The sequence below is a fragment of the Tiliqua scincoides genome, chromosome 1, assembly GCF_035046505.1.
Source record: "Tiliqua scincoides isolate rTilSci1 chromosome 1, rTilSci1.hap2, whole genome shotgun sequence".
NCBI lineage: Eukaryota > Metazoa > Chordata > Lepidosauria > Squamata > Scincidae > Tiliqua > Tiliqua scincoides.
The window spans coordinates 292,419,403-292,441,851 of record NC_089821.1 but is presented as its reverse complement, the minus strand read 5'-3'; the positions used below and the strand labels follow the sequence as shown (position 1 = coordinate 292,441,851).

General features: G+C 45.8%; 1 protein-coding gene across 4 annotated transcripts in view; it reads left to right on the top strand.

The window, feature by feature from the left end:
• Window positions 1–22,449, top strand: part of EML5 (EMAP like 5) — a 154,062-nt gene that overhangs the window by 97,186 nt on the left and 34,427 nt on the right. For 2 of the 4 annotated variants that reach the window (XM_066628260.1, XM_066628244.1), the window contains exons 25-27: window positions 491–667; window positions 3,423–3,624; window positions 3,949–4,075. In XM_066628260.1, the coding sequence (XP_066484357.1) occupies window positions 491–667; window positions 3,423–3,624; window positions 3,949–4,075 (506 nt within the window). Of the gene's footprint in view, window positions 1–490; window positions 668–3,422; window positions 3,625–3,948; window positions 4,076–5,455; window positions 5,471–11,244; window positions 11,254–22,449 lie in introns of all 4 variants that reach the window. The other 2 variants (XM_066628251.1, XM_066628234.1) reach the window with 2 other exon arrangements.

The following is a 22,449-nucleotide window of genomic DNA, read 5'->3' as shown; positions in this document are numbered from 1 at the left end:
AACCCCTCCCTTCACCCAGAGCAAAGTGATTATCTTTCTTTCACATGCTTATGGGGAAGTTAGGGGTCATTTGCTTTGGAGTGAAGCTGGAGAGAGAGAATGATTGATGAATTGTCAGCCGGCTGCCCTCACTTGCATTAAGGAGGTTATTGTTAAACGACTGGTTTGCTTTAATTTAAAGGACCCTTCTCATTGCATTGAGATGAAACTCAATGAGATGAAAAATCTGTGGATAATTAGGTTATACCATTGATCACTTGCATGACTGTCTCTCTATAACAGTAAGAAAAGCAATTTTTTAAAACTATGATTTAAAGGGAAGCATTTTTCCTCTTCTCCAGGGATCAGCACTTTCCTTCTCATTTGCAGTAGCCATTCATATTGAGTCAAATCTGTGTATAGCAAGGTTGGACCTGACTCTGGTGTGTGTTCTGAGGTTAGATGCATAGCTATGTGTAAGTATCCTGCCTCAAACAGGCTATCTTTGTAGGCAGAGAAGATTTCCTGGACATCATGGACAAGTGTTCTTGGTTCCTGCTGTGAAGGAATTTGGCCAATAATTGGAGAAGTCACAGATGTAACTGCTTCATGTCTCACCAGTGATAGTACAGTCTTGGCAACAGGAGATGATTTTGGATTTGTAAAGCTTTTCCGATACCCTGCCAAAGTAAGTAAATATGTAGTTGTTTCATAATGACACTGTTGAGTTTGTTAGGTAACGAAGTCCTACCCCTTTCGTATTTACAAGCAAAAGCACTGAGAGTGTGCATACACTGAACAGGTGTGCCCCGTTATCTGCGGGGGTTCTATTCTGGAACTCCCTGTGGATAGTTGAAACCTCAGATAAGGGCAAACTCCCACCTCCGTGGTCTCTGGGGGCCACCCTCCCCAGAGGCCAAGGGAGCTCCACTGTCCTTGCTTCTGGGGGGGGGGGGGCTTCTGAGCTCAACAGAGGCTGAAGACTTCTGTCCCTGGCCTCTGCCAAATTCACACTGAACTCTGAAGGTAAAAAAAGTGACTTACAGAGAAACCGGAAGTGACATTTTTAGTCCAAGTGACATTGGGAAGCCTGGGGAAGCTCGGGGGACATCCTTGGCCTCTGCTGAGCTCAGAAGCCCCTCTGGAGGCAAGGAGAGGGAAGCTGTACTCCCCTCGCCTCTGGGGGGTGCGTGCAGGGCTGCGTGTGCTGAGGGGGCCCAGACCCGATCTGCAGATAAGTGAATCTGTGAATGCAGAATCTACAGATATGGGCCCCCCTGTATTATTCACGTTACCTACAGCATCAAATGATGGAAAACTGGGGGTAGACACAAGAAAGGAATGTATAGCAACATATTCCTTATGTTACAGGCCAGTCCTATTGAACTTTTCCTGTGCCAATTCAGCAGCAGCAGCACAGTTTCTGCTGCTTCTGTAGGGAATTTCAGCTGCTGGAGGTCTCCTCAGGATAAGGGACACTTGTCCCCTTGCCCTGGGATAAGCTCCAGTAGCCACAGTGGGTCAACTTGACCCTGAGCCAGCAATATCCATGTCAACGGATCAGGCTCTGGGGGATAAGGCATGCACTGGTGACGATGATTTCCACCCCACCCCCTGGACCCAATCCCCCTCCCCCGTCGTTGCTCTTCCCCTGCCCAGTTCCACCTTCTCTCTGCCTTGCCCCTGTGCCCAACTCCCTCGCTCTAGTGTGCATTGCTCTGGCTGCTGGCCCTGGGGGGAAGACTCTGGCCTTTCTGCCAGCGCACCTATTCTTCGCAGTATCACAAAGCACTTTATGGTGCTTCTGCTATGACCTGGGGCATCAGTGCAGCATGCGCTCTGCCAGTGCGCTATTTGAATAGAATTGGGGACTTGGCTTCCTCCCTGGATTGGCTTAACAGCACTCAGACTGGTTTCTGTCATGTGGACTTAATGTCCTTTTCCTTGACTCTGGCTACCAAGTCAGATTTGTGTTAAGTTAATAAAGTTCTTTTCACTTCACTTGATTTGGTGGGAAATGTTAGTAAACATTGCTTAACCCTCTGTGCTGAGTAAATGGGTAAGGGTAGTTCATTATATAAGGAACCCAGAGCTTATACTGTGGAGATTTCAAACTGTTGACCCAATCCTACAGAATTGCTGTGCTTGCAGAACATGCATTCTGCTCTTGTGTGCTGTTGCTAAAATGTCATAAAGCACTTTGCAACAGTACTTCTAGCTGGCACACAGCCTTTCCCTGTGTATCATTGGAGCGAAGGACTACCACCAGACCAGGTAAGTCCAGTGCAGGAGTGGAGGGAGGGCAGGAAGAGGGTTGAATGACATTGGGGAAGGGTGGCAACAGGGTGGGGTGAACCTACAAGGGGCTGGATAGGCGATGCTGGCACACCATGTATCCTACCCCCCCTTCCCAGGCCCGATCCACCTGCACAGATCAACTCAGACTTGCCCCAGGGATACTGCTGGTGTAGGTCTGAATTGATACATAGTTGCAGCTGAGGCTTACAACGTTCCCTTACGCCAGGGAGACCACCAGCAGCTGAAATTCCGCTGTGGGATGCAGTGTAGCCCGCATCGGTGCCCCTGCATCGCCATACAGGGATTTAATTTGGATTTGGCTGTGTGATTTATTTATTTCAGGATTGTTTTCTTTTGTTTATTGTATTTGATTGGGGGGATAAACTGCCAGATTTATTTATGGGCATAGTAAGCATCTTGACATATCCAGGGTTACCTTTGACTTCACAAATATATGTTTTGGGAGAAGAAAAGCCAACACTGAAGCAATGAATGATAACTTTTTTTCTTAGATGCTTATTTCTATTTCATTCTCCAGTGGGCTCTCCATGGTGGTTTCAGTCAGTCTTCCTAAGATGGGTAGCTCTTCTTCCAAGGCAGGCAGGTCAAAGAAAAGTTTCCTGTGGAGAGGAGCTCTCCCTAGCTTCCCCAGACTGACTTCGCCTGGCAACTGAGCGTTCTGGGCTATTAGCCCCTTTTTGGGAACCCCTTGTCTCCCCTCCGTTTTGCCCTGCAATGCTGTCTCCCTGCGACCTCTTGCGTTCCCTGGTGCTTCTACCTCACTGGAGCAGGTCTCAACAGCCATTTTGAGTGCCCTGGGAGTGTGTGTAGGCAGGCTGAGCCTCTGCCGCCCATGAGGACAGGAGAGTGGCTTCAGCCGTTGGCCAGACAGATTTAGAGCCCCCCTTCCCTCCTGGGTTGAATCTGTGGGGGGTTTGGCTGGTCTCTGCCAGGTCTGTGCTGCTGCTGCTGCCTTTTAAAGGTGCACAGAGCCTCAGGCAGCTTTCCCACGCTCCAGCCACATGGTGCTGAGGTAAGTGTCTAGAACTGGGAAGAGAAGGAGGGGAAATTCCTTGCTCGCCCCCTCTGCTTATTTCCATTTCATTTTGAATGAAACATTCATTCTTTCTCCTTTTTATTCTTAGGGAAAATATGGGAAGTTTAAGAGGTACGTGGCTCATAGCACACATGTAACAAATGTTCGTTGGACTCATGATGACAGTTTATTAGTCAGTGTTGGAGGTGGAGACACTTCTTTAATGCTATGGACACATGAGATGGAGGGTCATCGTGAAACCAGGCAGTGTGACAGTGAAGAATCTGATCTAGATTCTGAGGAAGATGGGGGTGAGTAACACTTTTGAGATACATCAATTTTAGAGATGAGTTTCAACTTTTCTGTGAAATCCATAATTTACAAATATTTTTAAAAGTATAGTTTCCATGGCATGAATCTCAATTTGAAAATTCCAGCTTTTCCAAAATTAATGTATGTTACACTACTTTGTTTTTTAAACATTCATGTAAAATATGTTTTTCTGTAACTGTATCTGTTCTCATACTTTGTTGCTGTCTTTAGTGCTTTGGAAAAAGAGCACTAATTTGTAAATGACATCATATTCATCTGCTACTAAGTTCCAATAGTCCTTGTGGTTATAAATATTTTACTAGGGTATGACAGTGATGTCACAAGAGAAAATGAAATTAATTATACCATCAAAGCCTTATCAACCAACATCAGACCAATGTTTGGAATCAAACCTCATCTGCAACAAAAAGAGCCTTCAGTAGATGAAAGGTAACTTTTAGCTTTGGGGAGAAAATCAATAATTTTATGGTGTAATAAGAAAACAGAATTATAGAGGTATATTGCATATATTAAGGAGGCTAATACTTTATGTTCATTTGTTTTTCAACAACTGTCACTATTAGTTAACCATTCCATTTAATTCTGCATGGATTGATAGTGTTGATCATTTAGAATTCCTTATATAGAGCAATGAACAGTGTACATGATGAAGTGCATTAGGATTATGACCACTACCTAACAAATATGTAGGGCCTTTAACTTTGACAGGGATAATAACCTGTTGTAGGTAGGGTAGTTCTAGAATAATACAGGTGGACCCTCTTTATCCACAAGAGTTTCGTTCCTGGACCCCTCGTGGATACTTACTTCTGCATTATATCAAATCACGCAGATTTCGAGGTCCTCTGAGCTCTGAATGTGACCAGAGCTTTGCGCCAGTCATGTCCGAAGGTGTTCTGAGGCCCATGGAGGCTACGCGCAGCCCCCATGGCCTCAGAATGCCCACTGGAAGTCCTAGAAGGACAGTTCCAGTTTTTGGTCGAAAACCGGAAGTGCCCTTCTAGGAGGCTTCAGGTTGAGCCTCCAGAGGTTTCAGGTTGGACCTAATGTGGCTAAATGGGGGTCCAGAGGAATCCTGTTGAGCCAAATCCACAGATCAAAAATCTGTGGATAAGTGGGTTAAACCTGTACTCCTCTTCTTGAGTAATCAATGCTAGATATAGCATTTTTCTGAACTGTAGTCATTTATACAGAGATATTGGAGTGGGTTCAGGTAGTCAAACCCACAGGCATTTGAACATACGAGTTCCAGCAGCACTGAAATTAAAGATAGAGCTCTAGGGGAGATTTCACAACAAAGTTGTGAGTGAGTCATTTTGGTGGTATATGTCTGAGGAGAGAAAAGGGGAGGGTTTTTTTTAAAAAGAGTGGATAAGATCTGGCATCTGCAACTTCCACGGGATCCACCCCAACACATCCCCTAGTTTCTCCCCGAAACCACCCCTTTCTTGCTCACAGCCCACCCCCCGCTAACTTACAAGCACCTACAGAACCTCCCAAGACGACTGCCACTCATGCCACATCATTCATGGCAGCAGCCTGACCGCGCATAGCAGTGGTCCAACTATTCTGCTGCTATAAAGGAACTAGCAGTGCAAGTCCCCAATAAGATTGGAGCCTGAATTTTATACATAAATGTCATTCAGATGCAGAGAGATTTATAATGTACTCAATAATTGAGTTGCATGAATATTAAATGGAGACAACATTTTATCCATGAGATTAATTTCAGTTTTCTTTACTCTAGATTTATGATAAACATTGTTCATATTTTAATATCCCTGCTTAATTTTTATGCTTCCTATGAAGGCAAGGAGTTGTGAGGTGAGTTCTCTGTTTTAAATAACTTATTATAAAGCATATTTCACTTCAGGTGTGATGGGGAAAATAATGTTACTAATAAAAAAGCAAGTAATACTTGTGCAAATATGAGTGAAGTACAGAGGTCCCAAACTTATTCTGTTCATGGTGCCCTTAGTGTCAGAGTAATTCTTACATGGCAGCCCTACTGCAGCAGTTGCTCTAGGACCTACAGAGATGCAGCCAGAATTTCTAGAAAAATATCCCGCATCATCCCTGTGAGTTCGCTGCAGTGCCCTGGGGTTGCACAGTTTGGGAATCAGTGTCATGGATGGGGGTGGGAGGCTTTCCACAAGGTATTAAAAACATTCTGGAGAATTATCACAACCTGTAGAGGTTATGACTTGAGTGTTAAGGTTTTCAGAGACCTTCAGTTATATCTCTAAATTAGAATCTATGTCCTGAAAGAAAAGGGGAGAAAGCATGTGTGTGAGGATAACTCTTCTGTCTGGGGTTGTTACATGCCTTTGCATTCTGTGTGCGAAATAAGTGACAATGACAACCATAGCACAAATGGGCAACTTGTCAAGGGTAGTGTTCATTAGTCTTTGGTCTTGTTGGCATAACTGCTGTGTAAGCCAGAAGGTGATCCTTCCTTCTTCAGTCCTTCTCCAATTGTCAACCGTCTTGCCATGGGCAAGGATACTTTCTGGGTTTGATTGCACACTGAGAAAGGTATTGGATTAGTTATGGTTTATTAAATGTTACAACACAGAGAATAAAAGAAGCAAAGAAATATATTGCATCCCTTCGGTAGCTGGAAGTCTCTTAGACAGAGGGACAGATGAACCTTCAGTGGCCAATTGGTCTTTAGCATCAGCTTGTCATAGTGTTTTAGAGCCTCCCATTATACTTATAAAAGGCCTGTCACAAACTGGCATTTTTGCACTTCCAGCTCCCTTATATTGTTTGTTGCATTGCTTTGAGAGGACTACTATCTATCATTCCTCTTCCTTTCCCTAAGTTGAGGAGTCTAACTAAAGCATACACAACAGGTGGCATACATCTTAATAGATAAACCTGGGCACCAAGTCAAGGTGGACTGCATGAGCAATGAGGCAACCATATTATTCTAGGACACAACTGAACAGCAACCACACCACTGACTCTTCAAAATACAAATGTCTTTTGCAGTGGTACTAAACCAACTTCACTGACTGGGGAACTTGGGGCTGCCCTTAAGCTGATTCAACCAGTTTGACAAAATTGGGCCACATGCTGGAGCAGCGAGGGGATCTTCTGCTGCTGCAGCCTGGATCTTAGCGTTGAGGAGGCTGGCACGGCAATCGGAGCACCACTCCTGTGGGCCCACCCTCCGCCCATGTGATATTTTGGCCTGAAATTGACCTCTCAGAAGCAGTTGGTGGTGACATCATCTTGTCATCACCAACTGTTTCCGGATGCCATGCTCTCTTTGCCATGGCTGCAGTCACTGTGACTGTATGGTGAGTGGAGGGGCCTCCATGTGTGCTCCGCATGGGGCTGGCCCTGGAGAAAGTATTATCTATTAACTAACTGCTCTATGTGTGTATGGCTGGCTAGGAATCTGCTTCTGACATTGACTTAGATGCAAATCTTATTGATATCAATCAACTCTACTTCCATATTAATGTAGGTATTTTGAATATACTGGAATGCTAATAATTGTATCTTTGTTGTTTTTGAGCCATTTCTGCCCAACATTGCATACACTCAACAGGGATCAAATGTGTATACCTGTGGGCTGGGCAGAAATGGGTTAATTGCAAAGTAATGTTATTTTTTATCAGTACTTTGGTTTACATTTTATTCTATCTGTGGAGTACTTTTCCTATAGAACAAATAGAGAAAGAGAGCAGTAAATGTGCTGTGTGATAAAAAAAGTAGATCTCAATTGCAATTGAGCTTTGAAAAATTTCAAATAATTGGAAGACCTTGTTTTTTCCTAATCTTGAAGATTCTTATCAATTTGGTTGGTTGGCTGGCTACTGTTATAGGCTGATATTTTCAAAAACCTTGAGAGATTAGGTGCTAATTTGTCATTGGAAGCAGTAAGTTTCCTTCCCAGGGCTAATAGCTTTAAGGGGATCATTTCCCTTGGAACTGCAGAGTGAGGGGAAAGGATTAAATGTCACTTTTGTGGTCACAGTGGTCCTGATCCTGATTGAGGCACTTTCGTAGGTTCTGTGTAAAAGATTCTTTGGGGGAAAAAAGGGTCAAGCCATATACTTTATGGCCCAGTCTGACCCCCTCCCCCACTGGTGCAGCTGCACCAAAAAGGTGCATGATGTGTCCAGCAGGAGGATGGTTCAGGAGACTGGAGTGAATTTAAATCCCCTTACACCTCCATAAGCCTCCTGCTCTGCAATTGGTCTCTTTGGACCTGAGCTAGCTCTTTAGGTGTTTAGAATTTTTAGCTTCTTTGAATCTTTCTGGTGCAAGTCTGAGTAGAGAAAGGGGATGGGGAGTCTGTGAAAAGGGAGAATAGGATCCAACATGCACCATTGCCACTCAATCCACCCTTTCCTGCAGCCCCCCACCACGCCCCCACTGCTACCTTTCCTGCTCTGGTGGGTCCAGGGACTGCTCCCAAAATGGCCACCAACAGATTGCTTCACACTACGTTGGCAGCCATTTTATGACTCTCCTGTTGTAATCCCAGACAAGATTGGACTGTTACATATGTGAAGACTTTTGTTATTTTTAAACAATGAAATCTTTATTTTTTTCTCTTCTAAATATATGTACAATGGAAAGCTGATACTAGAAATAGTGTCTATTTTAGAACACAAGTAAGGCTGTCAAATTATATTTCTGTTTTAAGTACTATAACCTATCAAGCGCTCGTTTCAGACAAGTCCACCTTTTTAATCCACTGGGTATAGTGTGTAGCCTTCAGGACCCTGAGTTACCTATACCGGGTTATAATGTAATATATATGAATTAAACTAGACTGTACGCAAGTAAGAGAATTGTAGTAGTTGGCAACCTTCAGTTTCGAAAGACTATGGTATCGCGCTCTGAATGGTGGTTCTGGAACAGCGTCTAGTCAGCTGTCACTACCCACTCTGCCAAAGAGAATTGTAGTGAATGCAGGAAAAATGTTTAACACAGGGGTGTCAAACATAAGGCCTGGGGGCTGAATGTGGCCCACAGAAGCTTTTTATCCGGCCCTCAGGCTCTCAGTTGCTGAACAGTGCTGAGGAGTTACGGCTGAAAGGGCAGCTCACTTGAAAATTGGGCTCTCAAAAAACTTGAAATATGATCAAGATTTGCGTGTTTTATCTTCTGTCTTGCAGCTAATGAGTTCCTAAGTGAGAAAAAGTGCTTATTTTTGGTTTTGACCTGTTTAATGACATCTCTTCCTGCCTAATGACATCACTTCCGGCCCTCAGCAGGCATCATGAATGCTATTTGGCCCTCGATATGAAACGAGTTTGACACCCCTGGTTTAAGATATGAAAATGGTATGGAACAGGAACACTTCAATAAGAAGTTGAAAGTATTGGAGATAAGATATGCAGCTCTGTCCCGAAACTATTGCTGATGTAATTAACTAGCTAGAGACAAGCACTAAATTCAGTCAAATTGAAATTATGATTAAATGTATATTTTGCATTTGGGACAATTTATCAATTTATTTGTGAATGTATATACCACCTATCCCTAGGTAGCCAAACTTGGTCCTGAAGGCAACTTACAATATGACAGTGGTCTTCAACCTTTTTTCATGGCACGACCCCAATATATAATAATGAGATTGGGGACTCTCCCAGTCGATCCCATCCTCCTCCCACCCCTGTTGCTGTCCACTTCCCCTGTAATGCCCTTCCTGCAGTGTTCACTGTAACCAAATATTCTTATTGGAGAGAACAGAAAAAGTTACCACAAAGCCTGGCACTAGTGAAAGCCATTTTAGCACAATTGCTAAGAACACAATTGCTGGAACTCCTTGCCACAGGATATGGTGGTGGCATCTGGCTTAGATGCCTTTAAAAGGGGATTAGACAAATTTCTGGAGGAAAAGTTCATCACAGGTTACAAGCCATGATGGGTACTTGCAACCTCCTGATTTTAGTAATAGGCTACCTCAGAATGCCAGATGCAAGAGAGGGCACCAGGATGCAAGTCTCTTGTCTTATGTGCTCCCTGAAGCATCTGGTGGGCCACTGTGAGATACAGGAAGCTGGACTAGATGACCCAGTAGGGCTCTTATGTTCTTAACCTGAGCAGGACTGGGACACAATCTCCCCCTTTACCTAGTTTCTTACCTTATTCTCCTAAGTTGCTGTGATCCCACAACTGAGGCTTCATGACCCCATTGGGGTCCAAACCCCAAGGTTGTAGAACACTGCAGTATATTATATCACACGCGCGCATGCGCGCGCGCACACACACACACGCATAAAACACAAAACATAAAATCACATATTAAACCACAGTAGCATAAATAAACCTAAACACAACAGCTAAAGCCATATAAACTTAGGCCAACATAGGTATACAGGGGGGCCCCTGTATCTGTGGATCCTAAGTTCGCTGTTTCAGTTAACCATGGATCGGGTCCATGGGGCCCTCCCTGAGTGCGACCTCCTCCTCCTCTGGATGTGAGGGGAGCTTTGCCTCCGGAGGATCTTCTGAGCCCGGCAGAGGCCGTGCGAGTCCGCTCACGGCCTCTACTGGGCTCAGAATGACTGTAAGTAATGAAAAAAAAAACACTTGAAAAATGACTGTAAGTAATGATACAAACAAAAAACTGGAAGTAGCGTTTTTATTTTTTTGGCTACTTACAGACTTTCTGAGCCTGGCAGAGGCCACGGGTGAATGCGCATGGCCTCTGCCAGGCTCAGAAGACCCATTGGAGACAAGGGGAGCAAAGCTCCCCTCACCTCCTGAGCATGGGTGGGAGATCCCCCGTATCTTCAGGTTCACGTATCGGGGGGGGAGTGTTTCTGAAACAGAACTCTCACAGACATCGGGGGCACACATGTATGGTATAGGAAGCATGGACTGCTGGCAAGAAAGTGTAGCAGAAGCCTGAAAACTACAAATAGAAGCATTAAGAACTGCATTTGTAGAGTTTTTTTTCTGTCACTATATTAGCAAGTTTCTATCTAGAACATACTGTGCAGTCTATAAAAAAACAAAACAAAACTGGGAAGACGGGATATAAATTTTCAAAGTTAAGAAAAATAAATTTCTACCCTAGAAGCAACACACTCTGAATAACTATTTTCTACCTGATTTGCAATGCCACTGCACTGGTCTCTTAAAAATAAATAACTTGTGGAATGAACAAGCTAGAATCATTCCCCAGAATGGTGTCACAGCTCTGCTCACTGGCCTTCATTGTTCTGTTGTGTGTTCTGGTCAATGATGAACCAAAGAGAAGGGAATTGAGCAACCCATAGCAAGCCAATTCCTTCCTTCTTAATAAGTAGTAACCATTCCTCCTCTCTTCCCATTCTCAGAAGTCCTTCCCAGGACTCATTCGGACTCATGGCAGAGCTTTGTATACTCAGAATCTGTGTGTAGTCTACTTTTGCTTTGAACATTGCTCTTGGGGGGAAAAAGCAGTAGCCTCAATGATTTCCTTACACTTAGGTTTTGCCAGAGGAGAAACAAACACAATTCTACACACTCTCTTTTCTGCTGTAAAACATTTTCGGCCATTGATATTCTTATCTTTTAAACACATTTCACTTTTGGCCTAACTTGATTAAGTAATCATTCTCTCTTTCTTACCTGCTGCTGAAAAGAGGTTCCAGGTAATGCTTTTATTTTGCTAATGTCTATTTCATATTTCACCATCATCTTTCAACACCACACAAAGCTGTCTGTCATTCTGGTGCCAGGAACACATCCCTCATACTACCAATCTTCAACATATTGCCATGCTCCTTTTCTTGCTTTCCATTCATATGTAAAAAAAAAAAATGGGGTTGGATCCAGAGAACTGCGACTGTCTTCCATGTTCTCTTGGAACATAGTTTTTCTGCTCTCTCTTCCATGTTTCCGTCTCCCATATTCCCTCTCCAAAAGGCAATCCCGAATACCTCCTGACCCTCAGGAACAGCTTAAGATAAGTGTAGAGGGTTACTGATGTAGGGGGAAGTCAGTGGAAATGCTTCCCTTCTCTGGATCCAACTCTATAAATACATGCTTCTGTTGATTTGTTTCCTTGTGAATTTGTGAAATTTAAAGGCATTTTTGAAAGGCAATATAAGCATAAAATGGAGTTAGATCTCATTCAGTTCTTAGACATGCTCACATGGTATGTTTTCATGGAAAATTTTCAAATGTTGCTAGTTATTTAACAAACCCCACAACACATTATACAACGGGAAGGAGATACAATAAGTCTAAAGGGAGTTCAAGTTTAAAAATGTACAGCCCAATCCTGTACCTACTGGTTATCACTGGTCATTGTTGGTTTTTCTCCTCTGGGTGCTGACTGCTGTAAAGCATTCAAGTGCCTGTTGAAAATGGTTATCAGACAGCATGCTGCTGGAGTGCTGGCAGGAAGGCCAGCGCTTTCCTGCCCACGCTGTTGTGTCTTCTGCCGCTCGCCGGAGCAGGTAAGTCAGTAGGAGAGGCAGAAGTGGTGGGGGAGGGCAGAATGGGATGGGAATGAATGGGGTCTGGGTGAACTGAGTCCAGAAGGGAGGTGCGTTTGGCAGCAGCGATGGCTGCCAAATCCTAATCTTTCCTTGACACGATCCTATAGCACAGGTCTAAGCGGACCTGCGCCAGCTATTTAACTTGTGAAGGTTTGAGTAGACCCCCCTGCACCACAGAGGCTTACCCCCAGGTAAGGGAGTGATCTCTTACCCAAAGGAGACCTCTGCAGTGCCCCCCCACCATAGGTTGCAGAATGATTTTGGTGCTGCTGCATCAGTGAGGGGTGTAGGTGGGAACGGATAGGATTGGACTGTAAGTTGCTGTATGAGAGAAATTTGGTTGCCTCAGGGTTGTGTATGTCTGTTCTGTGTATTGAGGTTTCGATTGGGACTTTCGTGCTCCAGACATCACCTCAGCCCCTTTTCCATTGGCCAGATGGATACAATAACCAGTAACTCCCAGCAGAGGTAACTGGGAAGTACTCAAGAGCAAAACACACAAACTTCCCAAAAATTGGTTTCCCGGCAAACTGATGATGCTTGCAGGTTGACTTGAAGTGAAAAGAGCAAACAAAATTAATTCCCTAAACACTTCTAGCTAGAAATACAGCCCCCATTGCTAGCTACTTACATTTTTCCAAGAATTGTAGTCTTTGCATTTACTGGAGAGTAAGTGGGTGTGCCTTCTGCAAATCAGGACTAGATTTCATAGTAAACCTGGCAGACATACACATGAGCATCCTGTGCTTGAACTTAAGTAACCTAGTTTTGATGGTATTGTTGATTTACCTGACTGGAGGAGTGGAGGAACTCATGTGATCACACCATCCAGCCCTCTACTTAGACAGTTTGGTTGTCCAGTCATTAGACACAGGCCAATCTTAGTAAGAGACTTGACTACTTCTGCATGAAGAAGGATCTCAATCCAGTTTCAGCCCATGGACATCCAGCAATGGCATTTCTGACAAAGATTGCTGCAGAAGGATGTCAAGCAACTCTTAGACTGTTGAGCCTGCACGGGAACTGCAGAGTGTTAAGTTTTTAAGTTTTTGCAATTAAATGTAGCAGTTATGGAGTAAGAGTACAGATTCTTTGATAGACTAATGGGCAGTTTTCATAATGGAGGGGTAGGATCCCTCAAAGATCTGCGCCTTTTACCTTGTTCATAAATCATCAGGAGTAAGGAGTAAACAATAAGGAGACCAAGTTAGTAAATGTCACCAACTGGAATCAACTGTTATTGAGTGGAGATCTGCATGTACAAATGTAGCATAGTAAGTGAAACTGACACCCTCATCAATAAGGAAAGTAGGTAAGTCAGGGAATCATCCTTTTCCTTATTCTTTCAAAAAGAATTAGATGAGATCTTCCAGGAGAATGTTAGTATTGTCTCTTCCATCCAGCCTCATCATCCTGTTGGCTATGAATCAGAGTCATAGAATACGAATGCCCGGCAGGCTTTAGTCATTGAACAGCTAAGGTTATTCCCAGGCAGAAGTGATTGTGGTATCAGAAGGAAGTAAAAATGGAAGAACATTCATCATGCCATGTCAAAATTGTGACTTTGCAAGAAATATCAAATGGTACCATTTCCCATTCTGTGAAACACTTCCCCAAGCAACAATTATAACTTGTCCGAGGACTTAGAGGCAGTTACTTAATCTGTTAAGTAACGTTGGATTCATTTCAGCTTGTTCAGCCTGAGGACATAGACAGCATACTTAGTTGCATGTGTGTAACCGACTATTTGTGTGCTTCATCCTTGCCCATCCTGACTGGTCAAGTCAGTGAGGTCAGGATTAGGCTTATGGGCAATAGACGTTCATCATTGCCTCCTAAAGAGAGAATTACGTACCTCTTCTGCTAAAGGAGGCAGTAATACGCCCTTTGTTGAAAAAGCTGTAGTGTTTTCCTATGTCAAACATTGTGAGGGGACAGATTGCTCAAGCACATGGTAGCGTCACACCTCCAAGTTTTCCTGGATGAGACTGATTATCTGATCCCATTTCAGTTGGATTTTGTGTTTGGGGACAGAAACCGCCTTCGTCACATGCTGAACAGCTTGCACTGAGGGATTGACAGGGGGAATGCAACCATGTTGATTCGCCTGGACTCTTTAGTGATTTTCTATACTTTTACCATGGTATCCGTCTGCACCATTGATGAGGATGGGTGGCATCATATATTAGTGCTGTTGTTCATTTCTGAAGGGCAGGGTCAAGAAAGCAGTACCCAAGAGCATAACAGTGTTGGAGGGTTTCTGCTCTACCCTCTGACATTTAACTTGCAAGTCTCCACAAGGTTCCAGCTTGTCCTTCCTGCTATTTACAACTACCGGAAACCACTGAGTGAAGTCATCTTGAGATTGGGCTGCAAACCAATCAGATGATATCCAGCTTTATCTCACTTTTTCTTCTGATACTGGGGAGGCAGTGGAGACCTTGAGCCAACATCTGGCTGCTGTGTGATAACCAGACTTTTAACTAGGCCAGCTGTGGGTCACATCACCATGGTTCATTGTGAATTGCATTGGCTACCAATTCATTTCTGGGCTAAGTTCATGGTGAACTTCAAAGCTCTAAATGTTTTGAGACCCAGATAACAAGGACTGTTTCCTCCCATATGTGTCTTCCTGCATGCTTTGGTCATCCTTGGAGGCTTTACTCCAGATGCTTTTGCCATCTGAGGCAATTGCAGTCATCCATCAGGAGCAGGGCTTCTTAATAGTGACTCTGAGTGTGTAGAATGCCCCACCTGCAGAGACCTGGTTGGTTCCTATCTGAACTCCTTCAGGAAATATGTAAAAACCTGGCTTTTCTGTTCTGCTTTTGTAGAGGAGTGATATCTGGCGCTTGCATTGAGGTGTTTTTCAGCTGTGCATTTTGGTATGTTTTTACTGCCTCTTGATTTGTTTATATGGTTTTGTTCCATGAATTTGTGCTGTTTTTATTCAGTTGTAAGCTGCCTTGCGTTACTCTAGGTAAGAGAGGTAGACATTTAAACATGTTTTTAAATAGGAGAGAAAAGAGTAGAACTACTAAGCTGCTGAAGGCTACTTTAACTTTACATGTAACAAAATCCCTTCACAGAAAGCACTTTGTAATTAGTAGGAAACCTGTATGTAAATTATGTGCCATGAAGTATATACAATCTGTGTGTGTATTATCATCCCACAAAATAGTCTCCATATAGGTATATGTGGAATATGATTATTATGACTATGATTCTTGCATAAAAATATTAATGTGGTCTTTAAAGTTCTTTAGAACTCATCCTTATAATCAAATGTAGCTTGAACAGCTATGATGACGGACAGCTCTTAAAAAAGCTGCAACCTCTCACCTTTCTTGTGGAAGTTGTTGCTATTTTGGATGCTGATTTTTCTGAGAAACTACCATTCTGTGCCCTGACAAGCATATGCTTGAAGCACACCTCTACATCTTCTGAAGCCCCTCTAATATTTTCTGCATCTTTTGGATTCCATTGCTACTTTTTAATATGTTGAACACTGGTTTAATGTTAAAATCTAGAAGGGACATTCAAATAAGTTTAATACGAGTATAAACATTTTCAGACATACTTTGATAATTGCTGTAGTTCAATAAGATGTAGAATAATTTTTATTCTATGTTTTAATGTATTTAATACATAAAAATGCAGAGGTATCTGTACTATCTTGTACTGTAAAGATAAAAGAACACCTAACATCATAACGTAGTCCTACTGTCCACTTCTTCCATTGTTGTTGGCAACCTTCAGTCTCGAAAGACTATGGTATCGCGCTCTGAAAGATGGTTCTGGAACAGTGTCTAGTGTGGCTGAAAAGGCCAATTCGGGAGTGACAGTCCCTTCCCTTCCACACTGGGAGCAAGTGCAGTCTGTCCCTGGTCTGTCTCCCTGGCTATGGGCCTTCCTTCTTTGCCCCTTAGCCTCAGACTGTTGGCCAAGTGTCTCTTCAAACTGGGAAAGGCCATGCTGCACAGCCTGCCTCCAAGCGGGCCGCTCAGAGGCCAGGGTTTCCCACTTGTTGAGGTCCACTCCTAAGTCCTTCAGATCCCACTTGCAGATGTCCTTGTATCGCAGCTGTGGTCTACCTGTAGGGAGCTTTACTTGCACGAGTTCTCCATGGAGGAGATCCTTTGGGATCCGGCCATCATCCATTCTCACAACATGACCGAGCCAACGCAGGCGTCTCTATTTCAGCAGTGCGTACATGCTAGGGATTCCAGCACGTTCCAGGATTGTGTTGTTTGGAACTTTGTCCTGCCAGGTGATGCCGAGAATGTGTCGGAGGCAACGCATGTGGAAAACGTTCAGTTTCCTCTCCTGTTGTGAGCGAAGAGTCCATGACTCGCTGCAGTTCAGAAGTGTACTCAGGACGCAAGCTCTGTAGACCTGGATCTTGGTATGTTCCGTCAGCTTCTTGTTGGACCAGACTCTCTTTGTGAGTCTGGAAACTGTGGTAGCTGCTTTACCGATGCATTTGTTTAGCTCGATATCGAGAGAAAGAGTGTCGGAGATCATTGAGCCAAGGTACACAAAGTCATGGACAACCTGCAGTTCATGTGCAGAGATTGTAATGCAGGGAGGTGAGTCCACATCCTGAACCATGATCTGTGTTTTCTTCAGGCTGATCGTCAGTCCAAAATCTTGGCAAGCCTTGCTAAAACGATCCATGAGCTGCTGGAGATCATTTTTGAACATAAGGATGTATTGCTCATGTAAATGAATAAATAGCTGCCATTGCCAGAGAAGTATATCAAGAAGGCATTACAATTTTACAAACAATTTTGAGTCCTCTTTCCCCAATTTATATTTTAAGACTAATTTTTCAAAACAGCATCTTTGGCTTCCATAATTTTTCCTTATGAATAACCTGGTTATCATCCTTCACTTGTCTGAAAATAAATTGTATAGCCCCCCTTTTTTTTTCTTTTTGCCACTTTCCCATTTTACATGTTATGCTCATTGTTCTAGTTGGTTTTGTGTGATGCATAGTTTTACATGTGATATAAATTTTGTTAGGTGATTGTACGTTTATATATTAGAAATGCTTTACCATTTAAAGATCTGTTATTTAACTGTATTACTAAATCAATGTTTTGTTGCTTTTCATTATCTATAAAGGACAACCATATTATAAATGCAAGTGGAGCACCTCAAATGACTTTTTAAATTACAATGTGTATATTCTAGTGTTTTATTTCTCCTTTCACAGACAATGGAAAGGAAAGCCAATGTTCTGATACTATCCATTTGAAGCAAGACTGTAATTTTTTGAGAAAAATCTGCTCCTAATCACATAGTCTAGCTCAGGAATGTTGGAGGGTTGTACCCTCCTGCAGTACCATGGCCAGGCACAAGACGTAGACTTGGTACAGACTGAGGAATTGCCATACCCTATCCTCCTGGGGCGGGATGCCCCCAACTTCCAGGAGTTAGTACTCCAAGTCCTGCACCAACAAGGGGAGGCCACGCTGATCGCCGAGGAAGAGGATCCTGAGGAAGGGCCATCAGGAGAGTCGACCAGAACCGACCTTACCCTGGACGCCCCCACAACCAGGTTGGTCTCGGACCCGCAGTTCCGTCGTGCCCAAGCAGAGGACCCAACCCTGGAAGATCTGAGAGCCAATACTGCAGTGGAGGAGGGGCAGGTAACAGATCCCCGCTGAGCCGCCCATTACCCTCACATAGAATGTGAGGCCGGTCTCTGGTGGCGGAGGGTGCCCTCTCAAGAGGGGGGTGACCCCAAGAAGCAGTTGGTAGTGCCCCAAGGCTTCAGAACGGCGGTTCTGCGGTTTGCGCATGACGCTGACTGGGCTGGGCACCCTGGGTCCCGGAAGACCATTGGTCGGGCCTTGCGCTATTTCTTCTGGCCCTCCTTGGTTAGGGTTGCCCAGGCACACTGCTGCGCATGCCCCGTGTGCCAGAAAGGCAATGCCCAACGCCCCTTTGGGCACCCCTTTGCCCTTTACCTGTGGTTGATACCCTGTTCAAACGTATCACAGTGGACTTTATAGGCCCCCTACCTAGGACTGCCCGCGGGCACAGGTAAGCCTTAGTGGTAATGGACTATGCAACCCGATACCCTGAGGTAGTACCCCTGCGTGGAATGCACGCCTCTGGGGTTGCGCGGGCCCTGATGCACCTGTTTGCGCAAGTAGGTCTGCCAAAGGAGATCTTGACCGACCGAGGCAAACCCTTTACATCAGGGGTTCTGAAAGCGCTGTGCCAGACCCTTGGGGTCACCCAGAAGTTCACAGCCATCTACCATCCCCAGACAGATGGCCTTGTAGAATGTTTTAATCAAACGCTCAAGGCCATGATACGCAAGCTCGCCCATGACCGGCCTACCCAGTGGGACTTATATTTGGACGCCATCCTCTTCACTGTTCGGGAGACCCCCCAGGCCACCGGTCTCGCCCCCTTTGACTTGTTGTATGGACGGCGACCCCGAGGACTCCTGGCAGTGTTAAGGGTGGTCTCCTGCAGGGGTAGGAACGCCCCAGCTGGTGGGCGAGTATATGGACCGGTTGCAGAAGACACTTGAGACGGCCTGTGCGGTTGCCCGAAGGAACCTGGAGCAGGCACAGGACCAACAGAAGCGATATTACGATCGGTCTGCCCATGCTCGCTCATTCCAACAGGGTGACCAGGTCTTGGTTCATGGATCCCTCTTCCCTGGCCAGCCTACGGAGCCCTGGAAGGGTCCTTTCCCCATTTCAAGGGTCTTGGGGCCTTATACTTACGAGGTCCGCTGTGGGCTCCGCCCCATCCAAAGGTGGGTCATCCACGTCAACCAGCTGAAGGCCTGGCAGGATCCCGCGTCCAACCCCGACCACGCCTTTGCAGAGCTGCTGGTTGACCCCGAAGAGGAAGACCGAGGATGGGTTACACAGGAATCAGCCTCCCCCGTGCGTCCCCCTTTTGGAGTGACCCTATCTGAGACCCAACGGACCCAACTCGAGGCCCTGTTGGCTGTCTTCCCTCAGGGTTTTTCAACCTCACCAGGACGGACCCAAGTTGTACATCATGAGATCCCGACTGAGGAGGGCGTCATAGTCCGCACTGTGTGGCGTCCACTCCCACGGAAACGGTGGGAGATAGTGGAGAACGAAGTAAAGGACATGCTGCGCCTCGGGGTGATTGAGCTGTCTCGGAGTGAGTGGCGCAGCCCCATTGCCTTGGTCCCCAAACCTGATGGGACTGTCCGCTTTTGAATCGACTTCAGGGAGGTAAATAAGAGGGCCAAGTTCGATGCCTATCCGATGCCGCGGGCTGAAGTCCTCCTGGATCAGGTGGGGGAAGCACGGTACCTGTCTACCTTGGACCTAACCAAAGGTTATTGGCAAATTCCTCTTTGTCTGCAAGACAGGGAGAAAACCGCCTTTGCTACACCTGGAGGCCTCTTCCACTTTACAGTGATGCCCTTCGGTCTCCATGGGGCCGCCGCCACCTTCCAGCGGCTGGTTGACCACGTGTTAAGCTCATGTCGCACCTTCAGCGTAACTTCATGACATACTGGTTTTTAGCCGAACCTGGGAAGAGCATGTGGACCACCTCCACCAGGTCCTGGATGCCCTCCGGGGGGCAGGTCTGCGAGCCAACCCTAAGAAAAGCCTCCTGGGCGCCACAACCGTGCACTTCCTAGGACATGTGGTTGGGCAGGGAAGGGTGGCACCGCAACAGGAGAAGGTGGAGGCCTTATGGACCTTCCCCACCCCTTGCTCACGAAGACAGTTATGACAGTTTCTTGGACTGGCCGGCTATTACAGCCGCTTCATCCTCCACTTCGCCACCCGAGCCAGCCCCTTGACGGATCTCCTACGGGGGCCTGCCCGGGCGACCGTCCCATGGACGCCAGAGGCCCTCCAGGCCTTCTAGGACCTCCGGGAAGCCCTGCTGGAGGACCCGGTGTTGCACAGCCCCGACTTCAGCAGGCCGTTCATCATCCAGGCTGACGCTTCAGCCACCGGGCTGGGGGCGGTCCTGGCACAAAGGTACCCAGAAGGGGAGAAACCGGTGGCGTACCTCAGTCGCAAACTCCAGCCTGCGGAGCAACGCTGTGCCACGATAGAGCGGGAAGCTCTGGCCGTGAAATGGGCTGTCACTGCCTGGCAATACTACCTAACGGACAACCCTTTTGTGCTTATCACGGACCATGCACCCCTCCAGTGGATCCACCGTGTTAAAGACCATAACGACAGAGTGTTGCGGTGGTACCTGGCATTGCTACCCTTCTCATTCACGATCCAACACCGCAAGGGAGCGCTCCACAAAAACGCGGATTGCCTTTCCCGCCTGTTTGAAGATGGGGACCCTGCAGACCCAATGGTTCTCTCGGGGGGGGTGTCGGGCTCCCTCCCAGATGCCCTGACCCCCGACTTACCCGGGAGCAGGCACCCCATGCCTGGGGGGGGAGGCTTCACTGCCCTCGAAGGGGGCAAAGAGGTTGGCTCACCTCAACCAGCCAGAGGGGGCTGGCAGGGCATACAAGGAACACTGCAGGAAACAAGCCAGGAGCAGGAAGGGCCTTTTCTGCCCCACGTGGAGGAAGGGGAGGGGCCAAAGGGGGAAGGCTTGCTCCATAAAACAGGGAGGCCAGGGATGAGAGGCAGTCAGTGTGAAGCAGGGAGCTGTGAGGTCAACAGCTCCTGCTTCTAGGCCAGGTTTGGCAGCTCTTCTAGGGAGGAGGACAAGGGTGCTGGAACCCCCTCCAGCCAATCTGAGGCCTCCCTGGGGAGGAACAAGCCTGCTCCAGGCCCCTCCAGGGGAAGGCCCCTACAGCAACATTTAGGAGACCATTTTTTAATTCCAAAGTATTCAGAAAAAAAGTATATGCTATCTGTGCTGCTTACTGTTTTGCTAATTAATTAATTAGCAGATCATTTGCATATTATGCAAACTACAGCTACCCAGCTCCAGGCTTGTTGCTTAAACATGGGAACACTGGCTCCCTTGGCAAAGAGCATAGGCTCAGAGAACCAGAATTCCAGTTTTCACAGCCCAAATCTTGCATGGAAGGAATGAGGGAGGGAGGCAGGGGCTTGAAGTATTCAGTGGGGTGGTCATCACTAAGTTGGTGGTGGGCTTTGTGGACCCTGAGGAGGTTTACAAACACCTGACCTCGCTGACCTCTGAAGTCTGTAAATGGTGAAATAGGGATCAAAGATAGCAGGAGTTGAAGCCTGTCATATCTGCTTGCGTTTGATCACCAACCTCTGCTTATTGAAGTTTGTATTTTTGCTATAGAAATAATTTAAATATGGTAATTTACATGTTTTAAAATAAAATGGTACATAGCATCTGTGTGTGTGTGCGCATGTGTGTGCGTGCGTACACAAGCATGGTTTTCTGGAGAAATTGCTTAATTGTTGAGCACTGATCTCTGACCACTTATCCCTCCATATTCAGATAGGAACTGAATTTACCAGTAGGAATCGAAGGAAGTCGGTGAAGAAGGGTTTAGGGAAAAGGGGAACATAAGAGAAAGTAAAATGATGGATGGAGTGGATAGAGGGAAGTTCTTTTCCCTCTCAGTCAATATCAGAGCCAGGGGTCATCCACTAAAATTGACTGATGGGAGAGTTAGAACTGACAAAAGGAAATATTTCTTTTAACCAGCATGTCATTAATCTGTGGAACTGTTTGCCACAGGATGTTGTGTTGGTACCTGACCCACATGCCTTTAAAAGGGGACTGGGCAGATTTATGAAGGTAAGGTCCATTGCAGATTACAGTTCATGATGACTGAATGCAACCTTCTAATTTTAGAGGTAGCCTGTCTCTGCATGTCAGACACAAGGGAATTGCTACAGGATACATGTATCTTGTTGTCTTATCTGCTCCCAGAGGCATCTGGTGGGCAACTGTGAGAAAAAAGAAACTAGAATAGATGAGCCCTTCCCTGATCCCACAGGGTTCTTCTTATGTCCTTAAAAGGAAGCTTTTTTAAGGAAAACTAGAAAGTTGACTTTTGTAGTAGGTAAAATAGGAATTAGTGTGTTAAAAGGGAAGAGGCAAAAGAAAATTGTCAAGGACCTAATCCTAGGAGTCATCTGTGCTGCTGGAGCTCGTATTCCGGTGGCACAGCATGCTTTAATGCTATTACGAAAAGCAGCATGTCTAAGAGCACAGCTGGGCGGATGCCACCATGTACCAGTGACCCCAGATAAAACTCCAGTGCCAGTCAGTCAGTGGAGCAGGGAAAGGGGGGAATGAGGTGGAAACCGGGATGAGGAAGGGGGTTTGTTGAGATGGGGAAGGGGGCAGTATCAAGGAAAGTGAAGCTGCCAATATCATATTCTCCCTTCTAGGCCTCGATCCACTTTCCCTGGTCCACTT